Genomic DNA, 12,217 nt, shown 5'->3' with positions numbered 1-12,217 from the left:
TCATTGGAACCCAGGTTCATTGGCTCAACATGATTCTTGTGCCTTTACACTGAAAATCTCCTCCATTTATGTAAATCCAAGTGTCCTGTTATGCACTTACAGAAATACAGAGGCATTATGCAGATAAAGAATGTGAAGGTAAGTGAAACAGGAGCTGGCTATTTAATAAGCCTGGGATATGGGGGTAAAGGTGGAGGAAGGAAGTGGGGTAAGAACAGAGAAAAACAGAAAAATAGATGGGACCGGACACAAATTGTTCATTTCTGTTAAAATTCACAGGCATCATCTGAAACATTAAGCATTTTTTTTAATTAAAAGTGTAATTGTAAGGATAAAATCAGAAAAGATACTGAGCCAAGAAGGAAAGCTCAAATAATGAGCATCTCTGTGGCTGCTTTATTATTTCTCAAAGCCAGGGCTTTCCTTTACCAATTAACTTGTTAGATTAGGCAGAGGATAGTGGAGGGAGGCAGTCCAAACAAAATACCCCCTTCCCTCTCCAGGTACACACACAGACACACACAATCACATCTACAAGCAAGTTGCTTCAGTGGCCACATTGTCAAATGAGTGAGATTACTGGCACTGGCTGTTCTTCACTGCTTCGTGAATGGATTCTGCCACATAGTCCAAGTTGCCAGAGGTCAGGCCGCACATGTTGATACGGCCACTGGCCATGAGATAGATATGCTTCTTCTTTACCATATAATCAACTTGGGAAGCTGAAAATCAAAACAGAGAAAAAAGAGAAAGGATCAGAATCTGCTTAGTAGGGTGTTTGTCATTTGCTCAGTGGTTTCTGTGGCTTCGATATTACACAGTGTAATCGTGTCTCAGAAACCATACATCACCAGTCAACTTGGAGATACATAACTTCTTATAAATCTTTCAGAAAGCTAGTTAAAAAAAAGACTGTGGAATTGGCTTCAATTTATGTTTTCACACCATGAATTTTCAACAAGAATTCCAGTGGAATCCCTCTCCCCTGTCCTTTGGCAGCAGCATTATCCAGTTAATCATTTCCATAAGTCAGAAGATAAAACTTGAGCAAAGAAACAATTTAGGACAATACTTCATTGCAGTGATGCAGGTGGGGTCATCTTTTGGATTAGATGACAGACCTAAGTTCCCAGGGAAATATTTGAAAGGGGAACTTTAAAAAAAAAGGGGATTGTTAGCAGAGTCCCTTTCAATATTTGCTTTTCCTTGCACTTGTCAGTGGTAAGACTGGTACGGAAGTTGACAGATCTCCAGACCTGCAGCTAGTTACCCCTACAAGAAATGCTAGATAACACATGCAGTTCCACCTTGGGACAGTTATACAACAGAAAGCAGTTGCCTTCCCAAACAAGGCAATAATGAAGCTATGCAGTAGAGAACTGATAACTTCTACCAATGAAAGAGTAGCCTGAACAGAAAGAACATAAGACTTATGAGCACTATTAGGCCATTTGAACCTTCAAGTCTGCTCTGCTATATAATAGGGTCATGGGTTATCTGGTTGTGATCTCAACCCTTTTGTTTTCTGTTCCCTACAGCCTCTGGCTCCATTCTCTACCAAAGTCAAATCCAGCCTCCATTATTTTTTGGGGAAGAGAATTCTGCAGACAAACAACCCTCAAGAGAAGACAATTTTTTCACATCTAAGTCTTAAAAGGGAGACCTCACACTGAATATAAACAAAAATATAACGTTAAGTAACGTTAAGAGAACAAAATCTGTATGCTAGAACTACCCAAATGTTAAATTTCCAGCTTAAGCAGCAACTTTTCCTGACTTGCAACCAGAATTCTAAGAATACTATGTTTAGAAACAGAAGTACTGAAGGTTCAATCTCGTGAAGGTCAAAGATATTTGAGAATTCCTTAGAGCGAGATAACAGCACAAACACACCACACATTACTAGATGGGGCTTACACTTCAAGAACTTGCTGCAAAACCTTGTAGAAAACAGAAACCTCCAGTTCAGTCTGCTCAGCCAAAACACGTCCTTTCAATACTAGTAACTGGTAGATGTTTCAAATGTTCAGAAGGTGCCTGGTGAACTGAGAACTTCTAGTTTGAAATGATCAATGCTGAAAAATGCAATTAAACACTGTTGCAAAGTCGTAAGAAGCATATTTTTCAAAAGTTTTGAGATCTGGATAGAAAAGATGAAAAAAAGCATGGCCATATCAGCATTGGGTGGATACATTCAGATCTCAAATTTAGAAAGTCAAGCTTGATTGTTGAGTACACAATATTTAGACTTAACAGTTTAAATTAAGAGTGTGCTGCATTGCTAAGAGATGTGGTCAAATCCAGGGTAAGTGTTCTCACTCAAAGTCAAAATTCCATAGTGCTATTTAATAGAGAATGGCTTGTCCAGCATTTATCCCTTAGTTGTTAATTTCCTTTGTGTTTATCGCATCATCAAGCTAAAGTGCAAATTGTACAGTAAGTTTGCTTGCATAAAATGAATAACTACATTTCAAATACCAATCATTGGTAGTGAAGATTTTGAATTATGAAAGATATTATCAATGCATTTTTTTTTCTTTCTTCAAAACATTTGATTGTTTTACTACTCCTTTTAAACATAAACCTTCTGTCTCTAACATGTAAACAGCAAATACACTGTTTACTATTTAAATACTACTTTAAAAAGGTGATGGGAGAGAAAACATGGAATTTTAGACTGGTTAGCCTGAAACCAGTAAAAGGGAAATGTTGCAGTCTATTATAAAAGACTTAAAAGCAGAGTACTTGGAAAACAGTGTCAAGAATGGACAGAGTCAGCATGGATTTAAGAAAAGAAAATAATGATTCACAAATCTGACTTTTTTTTTGAGGATGCAATTAGTGATGTTGATAAAGGAGAGGCAGTGGATATGGTTTACTTGGACATTCAGAATGCTTTTGATAAGGTCCCACATCAGATTAACATATAAAAATTAAAGTGCATGGAATTGAGACTAGTGTATTGACATGGATAAACAACTGGTTGCCAGACAGGAAACAAAGATTAGGAATAAACATGCATTTTTTTCTAGTGGAAGCCTGTGACTAGCGAGATACCATGGAATCAGAGCTTGGATCCCCACTATTCACAATATATATTAATGATTTGGATGAGGGAACTAAATGTAAAATCTCGAAGTTTGCAAATGACACAAAACTGAGTAGGAAGATGAACTGCGAGGAGGATGCAGTGATGCTACAGTGCGGACAAGTTGAATGAGTGGGCAAATGCATGACAAATGAAGTGTAATGTGTATAACTGTGAGGTTATCCATTTTGGCAGCAAAAACAGGAAGATAGATAATGTGAATGGTAAGAGATTGGGAAAGGATGAGGTGCAACAATTGCCAGGTGTCCTTGTACACCAGTCACTGAAAGTATGCATTCAGGTGCAGCAGTGAAGAGGTCAAATTGTATGTTGGCGTTCGGAGCAAGAGGATTTGAATACAGGTGCAGGCTTTCTTGCTGCAATCGTACAGGGTCTTGGCACGGCCACACCTGGAGTATTATGTGCAGTTTTGGTCTACAGTTATTGGAGGAAGAATGTTCTGGCTATGGGACAGTGTGCAAAGATTTACCAGAATGATTTCTGAGATGGCATGGCTGACATATGAAGAGTAACTGGATTGGTTCAAACCATATTCAATGGAGTTTTGAAGAACATGAGGAGCTCACAAAAAAACCTATAAAATTCTAACAGACCTAAACAGGATAAATGCATGAAGAATCCCAAAAACCAATGAGTTCAGAACCAGGAGACACAGGCAAAGGATACAGAGTAGATCACTTAGGACTGAGACAAGGAGAAACTTCTTCAGAGATGTGGTGAGCCTGTGGAAATGGGTGCTACAGAAAGTGGTTGAGGCCAAAACACTGACTATTTTCAAGGAGTTATAGTTTTTAGGGCTAAAGGGAACAAAAGATATGGGGAGAAAGCAGCAACAAGAATCTGTGTTGAATGATCAGCTATGATCACAGTGAACAGTGGAGTGAGCTCAAAGGCCAACTCCTGATCCTATGTTTAGTGTTGTCAATTGCCTTTTAGACCAAGGAAGGCACATATTTTAGCCCTGCTCTAACTTGGATGATGTTTAACAATGGATTATAGGTCTTTTTCAGTTCCCCACACCGGATTTCTATGTACAAGAATACAGAACAAACTATTTAGTATCACAATATCACACAATTCTTTGGACAGGATAAACTTAAAGCAAGGTCAAAACTACTAATTACTTACAGTGTGGAAACAGACCCTTTGTCCCAACAAATCCACACCGACCTACCGAAGCGCAACCCACCCAGACCCATTCCCCTACACCTAACACTACAGGCAATTTAGCATAGCCAATTCACCTAGCCTGCACGTTTGGATTATGGGAGGAAACCAGAGCACCCGGAGGAAACCCACGCAGACACAGGCAGAATGTGCAAACTCCACACAGAGAGTCACCTGAGGCGGGAATTGAACCCAGGTGCGTGGTGCTGTGAGGCAGCAGTGCTAACCACTGTGCCACCATGCTGCCCATGCAGTGTAGTGGGAATATAATCTGCTGTTGAGAATCCTGGAGTCTCTCTCTCCCCTAGGTATGTAGTGAGGGTGAACTCAATTATTCAGGGAAAAAATTCCAATGAGTAAGAACTTCCAAACAATAAAGTCAACATTTTAAAAAATAAGTATTTAAAAAGAGTGCAAGACAGAAAAACAGGAGTGGACAAGAATGTGAGGAAGAACAAATACAAGAATGATCGAGCAAAAAGGAACAAAATCCAAGCACAAAAGGGAGGTAAAAGTGAAAGGGATAACGTAGCAACAGCAAGACCTCTGATTCCTGATTCTACTCCAGGTGACATTTACTGCATATCCCATGTGAACATTTGACTGGGACAGTATTAGACTCGGCTTCAAAGTCCTCATGGTCAAATTACCTCACCATCCAGTATTATAGGTGATGAGCAATCATTTGCTTAATGTACTGGACAAAGGCTATATCAAGGAACTGAAACAAATGAAGCAAGCCACTGACTTTTTTTTAAGCCAGTAAACAGGTGTAGCATTATTCATGAAAAGAACATTTTACAGATAACAAAATATCAAAATCCTGGAATAAAAACTATGGCTAACTTATGTGCATAAAATCTCTATATCCAAACCATTGGTCTTAGGAGGTGAAAAAAGGCCGGAAAAAAAGGAGATAGCGCACAGAAGACAGAAACAGAGTGACAGAGAGTCGAGACAGAGAGACGACAGACAGTATGAGAAAGAGAGACACAGACACAGAGATAGACAGACAACAGAGAGGTACAGAGGAAAAGAAACAGAGATAGACAGGAACAGTGAGGAGGGGGGAGTTGAGGGAGAGAATAACAGACAGAGAAAGAAAAACAATATGTGTGTAAAAATGAGAGACAGAGAAACAGAGACAAAGAGAGAGAGAGAGAGAGAGATAGAGACAGAGAGACAATGAGAGACAGAAACAAAAACAGAATTTGAAAACAAAAACAGAGACCTTTTCCAAGGTACAAATAATTCTGCAGAAGAGTCACTGGGCTTGAAATGTTAACTCTGCTTTTGCTCCACAGATGTTGCCAGGCCTGCTGAGGTTTTTCTGCAATTCCGTTTTTCTTTCTGATTTTCAGCAAACACATTTTTTTTTGTTCAATGTGAGAGAGAGAAAAACAGTGTGAAAGTGAAAGACAAAGTGTGAGAGTAACTGAGTGAGTGAATGACAGAGAAAGAGAGAGACAGACAGAGAGAGAGAGACACAGAGAGACAGACAGACACATGCAGACGCAGTGAGTAACACAAATTTATCCATGGCAACATCATATTAAACAACAACCCTTGGAAGACCTTTATCACAAAAGTGAACTTCTCTCCAGTGTCCTACTTTAACAAATTCAACAGGTTAGTTTTGAATTGCCACCATTTGCTTGAGCTCCATGTATCAGAAACCAGGCCCTAGCTGGATGATGAGCCCTGGCTCATCATCCAGCTAGATATAGAAATAGCTCAATTCTGAAAGGTCATTTATCTATCACAAATCTGAAGTGGATTTCTCAACATGACTATCAGATACCTGGGATATTTTTATAAATAGGAGGAGACACCGTTTGGCAGCCGTCAAAAGATCCTGGTGGTATGTTATGTGTACATCTAATTGACTCCTTCAGGGCACCAAAACAGACGCTCTCAACAGACTCTCAAATTGCATAAGATCCTTTGCTAAGCCAAACAGTCTGCTTCCCATTAATAAAAGTATGATGTAGTTTTTTCTCTCTTCCTTGTTTTTTTTTAAAGTATTAAGTTCTCGGGTCCTTTGTGAATCTACAACTATCCAAAACAAAACACACAGCGGTACAGCTGGATGGCATTACTGTTTTAAGTAATGTATGATATATAGACTCACTGGACAAAGGTATATGGATCAATTAGTACAGTTGTTCGTATTTGAAGGTCTAAAAGAGTGAAACCAAACTTAATGGGATCTATAGGAAACCCAATGTGGCTGTGAATGATGTGTGCTGACAAGGGCATCCTCCACTGCAACAACATCTTGGACTCACTGCAGTTTTCAGTGAGAACACTTGCACCAAAGCCATGGAGGATTACCTTTTTCATGATTAAAATGAATAAATCAGAAAGTTTACTACAACATGAATCAATTTTATACATCATGATGTTGTAAAGGATGATTAATGGCTGCAGGCAGGTGTGTGGTGAGCGTCAAGCAATGTGCAAACGATGCACTTAAATTGGTCCCCAGCACATCTTCAGGAAGTCTCAAATCATTTCAAGTGGAATGAGTTACTGCTGAACTCTAGTCACAAACATAGCCAAATCCAGTATGTATCAATTTATATACAGTGAGATTCCACAAACAGAAAATAAGATGAACGAGCACAATCAGTTTTTGGCACTGTTACTGGAGGAAAAATGTTAGTTAAGATATTAAGGGAACTTCATTGTTTTGTATAGTGTGACAGACTCTGTAACAACCTCCTGAGCCAGAAGAAAATGCCGAGTGTTTTAATTTACTGTCTCACGTGAAAAACGGAAACATTCTATGCATTGCATCGAGACATAAACTATTAACAGTCACTTTATGACAGTGAAGACAGGAAGGTTCACATGGCAAGTGAAAACAGGTCAATCAATATCCAATCTATTCCTGATGAAGGGCTTATGCTCGAAACGTCGAATTCTCTATTCCTGAGATGCTGCCTGGCCTGCTGTGCTTTGACCAGCAACACATTTTCAGCTGTGATCTCCAGCATCTGCAGACCTCATTTTTTACTCAATCAATATCCAAGAACAGAAGGTCAAAGTTTCAGTTGAAAACTTTCAATGGATCATGCTTGGGAAAGGTTATTATTCCGAAAGAAAGTTCACCAATCACACAATCTGATGGAGAGCTGTGATATAGATCAGGGCTAATGTTATGGCACAATCCCCAATCGATGTGCAACTCCTGATGTGGGGCTTTCAGTGGACCAGAACTTAAAGGAGCAGGATTAGGCCATTTGGCCCATCAAGTCTGCTCTATCATTCAATCATGACTGATATGTTCTCAACCCCATTCTCCTGTCTTCTCCACATAACCTTTGATCCCCTTACTAATCAAGAACCTATCCATCTGTCTTAAATATATTCAACAATTTGGCCTCCAACAGCCTCTGCAGCAATGAGTTCCATAGATTGATCACCTTATGGCTGAAGATATTCCTCCTCATCTCAGTTCGAAAGGGTTACCCCTCAACTCTGAGTCTTAATTTCTCCTACTAGTGAAAACATCTTCTCCATGTCCACTCTATCCAGTCCTCTCCAGAACTGATGTAGTTACCCAGATATTTTGGGCAAGGGTCAATCATTCAACTTGAAAGTGCACCATCACTGAGTGTGTCTTTTCAAAAGAGTAATTCTAGCTACATTCCTACTGAAAATGAGTGGAACTTCCAGTGGCACACATACCAGCAGTTTGCTGCAAACATGTCACAACACAGCACGTGTAATATTGTGGTATACTGCAATCAAATCAGCAAGTGAAGTTCTTCTCAAAGTGCTGATGAAAATTGATGACCATCTCTGGATGCAACTATATAACAACACAAGAGCAGTTTAGAAACCAAGATTACCAAATCTTAAATTGAAAATAAAATCATGATGGTCTTATTTATTTATATATATATTAAAAAAAACAATTAAAGGAATGTTCTTCTTATAACTTTCCTGTTGAATGCTTTCATATTCAGTGCAGCATAACATTATTCATGTAAAATGTGTAGTATCGACAATTACTGGACAATGCCAACAGATTATGGGATGAAATTCCGTACTACTAAAACAGAGATTGTTTGGTTTAAACTAAAGAATTCCAAACAAGGAGCTGCCTGTAAGACAAGTACATCCTCTGCGTCAGTTCCATTCACAATTTCTCAGAATATGTTGAAGCCCAAACTAATCTACAACAGTTGGACAGCTGCTGAACATTTAAGCACTGTTTACAAGCACCGGGCAATGCCCATTGCCAATAAGGGACCATCTTCCCTTGACAGTCAACAGCATTACAATCTCCAGCATTTGGAGGTTACTCCTGACTAAAAACTTAACCAGGTAAACCATTTCAATACTTCCTCGTTGCAAGTACATATCAGAGACTGGGAATACTGTAGCAAGTAACTTACTTCCAAACTCTCAAAAGCTCATTCACCATCTACAATGCATAAGTCAGGAATGTGATGGTATACTCACCACTTACATGGATTGAAAGCAACTCTAAGCCAGAACAAAGCAGCTCACTTGATCAACACCCCATCCACTACCTTAAACATTAATTCACTTCATCTTCTGCACACTGTAGCAATGTGTTCAATCTACGAGATCTACTACAGCAACTTATGAAACCTCCTTGAAAAGCTCTTTCCAAAGATGCAGCTGCTAACAGCTAGATGGACATGAATGAAAGATGCATGGGAACACCATCATGTCCAAGGAGTAGGATAGGGACAGCTGAGATTAACAAGTCCCCTCACCCAATGACAAATGGTTAGATCTTGGACATTAAATGTCATGCAAGAAACTTCACCAACTCTGACCTAACCTGTTCATCATTTGAACCAGAGGTAGTGGCACAGTGGTAATGCATTTGACTAGTCATCCAGAACCACAGCCTAATATTCTAGAGGCACAGTTTGAATCCCACCTTGGCAGACAGTGATATTTGAATTCAATAAGAAGCTGGATAAAAGTGTTGTAAAACAAGACATCTGGCTCACTAATGTTCCTAGGGAAGGAAATATGCCATCCTTACCTGATCTGCCCATCATGTGAGTCCAAACCCACAGCAATGTGACCGAAAGTGAGGGATGGGTAATACATGTTGGCCTAGCCAATGATACCCATATATTGTAAATCAGTACATGTATTTAATATGCTAATATCCCACAAAAGCCATTTGAGCAGATTGAAAGTGTTTTGTTAGTAAAGGAATAAAGCTGAATCCTGCATGCTTTGATAGAAATAGCTAGCAAGAACCTCAGTTGTTCAGAGACTCCTGCACGACAGATGCTTTGGCAAGAACATTATGGAAGGTCTTTGTAGGAACTCTTTGGCTGCCCAGAGCTTTCAACACAATTAAATTGACAATAAACAGAGACGACCCTGGGCACATTTTGTAATGGTTTGTGCAAACACTGCAGCTGCCGGCAATAAATGCTGCAATGAAAATCTGCAAAAATTTCCAAGCTATTTGCCAGGTGCATTAAGGAAGAATGGACAGCTCTCAGTATCTGTCACATGAATTGGGAACAGCTGAAGATCCCAGAGTCTTAAACTATTGCAGATAATTGGCACTTGCTAGGATCTCAAGCACTACATGCTGGAGGACGCATGTGCTGTTTCCTTCATAATCCACCTTCAGTAAAGTCTTTAGCAAACCTAAGAAAATTGTTCCTCATTAATTCAGGGAGTTCAATTTGCAATACTTGGCACCACCAAAAGCGATAAAGATATTTGTTAGGAGTCCAAAAGAAAAGCTCAGTTCTCAAATTGTAAATCTAAAAGAAGAAAGACATGCCAAACAAATTTCTACAGCAGTAAACCGAATGAAAGTTGTAAAGAAGGCTCACTGGACCCTAAACGTTAACCCTGCTTTCTTTCCACAGATGCTGTTGAGTTTTTCCAGCAATTTCTATTTTTGTTTTAAATTTCTATAGCACCTTTCAGTCTCAGGACATTCCAAGTAATGTTACAGATAATTAAATACTCAGGAAGTGTAGTCTCTAAAGTAGTGTAGGGAAGGTGGCAATTAAGTTTTGCACAAGTTTCCACAAACAGAAGACAGAGAATGATCAGATCTTCTGCTTTTGTAACACTGGTTGAGGGGTAAATACTGGCCTGAAGTACACTAGGAACAATGTTACTTCACTCCATAACTCATCTATTTTAAAACAATGTGAAGGGATCTTTAAGTCCACCTGAAGTAATACGTCACTTGAAACAGAGTTCTCCCTCAATGCTGCACTGCAATATCTGACCAGCTTTTGCACTTATCTGAAACTTAAATGGCCTTTAAAACTTGCAAACAAAGTGGCAAATGGAATGTGGGTGGTGAGTGTCCCTGAGACACCACACGCAAACATATAAGCTGAGCCAATGCCAGTCTTCCAATTCCAGACGTGCATCCTTGACAACAGGAGCATAAGCTCTTGTGCTGGTGCAGTAATAGAAGATGCACAATGGTTTACATAAAGGCAAACTATTTTGTGAACTCTGTCTGACTGGTAGCAGAATATGCCAACACGCACCATGTTCAACTTCCTTCTGATTAAGCCTTCCACTTAAGCCAATTTTCAAACTACTATTCATTCTACTAAGAATATCATTCCCCTAATTCCTGAAAGTGAAAAAGGGACTTTGCAAAATGATAAACATAAGGTCAGTATCTGGTTTGTGATTCTGGTGAATGTTTTGGTCTGAACCAAAGTTATAAATTTGAATGTGATGAGATTGGTGTCTTATTTCTAAAATTGAAAAGTTTGACATCACCTTACTTATTCCTACGCAATTATTATATATATTGTTTTTAACTACATTGATAATCTGTAACATTGCACCTAAAAAAATTACAAAATATTTACAGTACAGAAATGCCCAACAGGTCCATCCCTTCTATTCCTACACTCTCTATCTATCTTCCTTTAGAAGGCATTTTCCAGAAAGCATTTCTAACCACTCTCAAAGGAACACAGGGTCCAGAGCAGGGCATTGCTTCCCTCGAGCCTCTTTTGCCATTCAACAAGATCATACCTGATTTGAGTCTCACATCCATTTACTCTTCTTTGCCCCATATCCCTGAATATCTATAGTTTATATTAGTGCTCGATCTAAAATTAACAATGGATCTAGTGTCAGATAACATTTGCAGAAGAGTTCCAAATATTGCCATTCTTTATATAGCATAATATTTCTTAACTAAAATGTTAAAAACAAAATAAGAATTATATTATGTCCCCATATTCTATATTCCCTACCCAGTGTAAATTTTTCTCACTCCATCCTATTAGTTCCCATTAATATCTTGATAGGTCCAGAATTCTCTACTAGATATGGGGGAAAGAGTGTGATGACAGGTTAGAAGCAAGGGGCAGGGAGTTACTCTCAGTGGTCACACACTGCTTGGTGTTCATTTTCTTAATGATGCATTTATCATCTTTGATCGAGAGCCTCCCCGAGCAAAAGTGACAAGCTGCCTGCAGAGTAGCAGCTGTTGTAGCTGCATGCCCAGCTGCTGTTGGGTTAATCCTAGTGGATGTCGGCTGAAGCCCTCGAGTCATCCTTAACTGGGCATTTACGGCTGTCTATTGGTGATAGGATATGGTGATTGACTCTGGGCTATTCTGCCCAGAGATTGCGCAGCATGGTGGCTCAGTGATTGGCATTCCTGCCTTACAGAGCCAGGGACCCGGGTTCGATTCCACCCTCGGGCGACTTTGAGGAGCTTGCACAGTCTCCCTGTGTCTGCGTGGGTTTCTTCCACAGTCCAAAGATATGCAGGTTAAGTGGATTGGCCAAATAAATTGCCCATAGAATCCTGGAACGAGCAGGCTAGGTGGATTAGCCATGGAGAAATGCAAGGTTACAGGGTTAGCGTATGGGGGTGGGTCTGAGTGGGATAGTCTTCAGAGGGTTGGTGTGGATACAATGGGCTGAATATCCAGC

The 12,217-nt window shown here is 39.6% G+C and overlaps 1 protein-coding gene across 1 annotated transcript in view; it reads right to left on the bottom strand.

Moving 5' to 3' along the window:
- Window positions 1–373: 373 nt before the first annotated feature.
- The window catches only part of got1 (glutamic-oxaloacetic transaminase 1, soluble), a 54,921-nt gene continuing 43,077 nt past the window's right edge, over window positions 374–12,217 (bottom strand). The window contains exon 9 of the mRNA XM_060842240.1: window positions 374–722. Coding sequence (XP_060698223.1) covers window positions 577–722 — 146 coding nt within the window. The 3' untranslated portion in view covers window positions 374–576. The remainder of the gene's footprint in view (window positions 723–12,217) is intronic.

The sequence above is a fragment of the Hemiscyllium ocellatum genome, chromosome 22 (genome assembly GCF_020745735.1).
Source record: "Hemiscyllium ocellatum isolate sHemOce1 chromosome 22, sHemOce1.pat.X.cur, whole genome shotgun sequence".
Lineage (NCBI taxonomy): Eukaryota > Metazoa > Chordata > Chondrichthyes > Orectolobiformes > Hemiscylliidae > Hemiscyllium > Hemiscyllium ocellatum.
The sequence above is the reverse complement of the archived record's forward strand: the minus strand, read 5'-3'. Positions and strand labels throughout refer to the sequence as shown.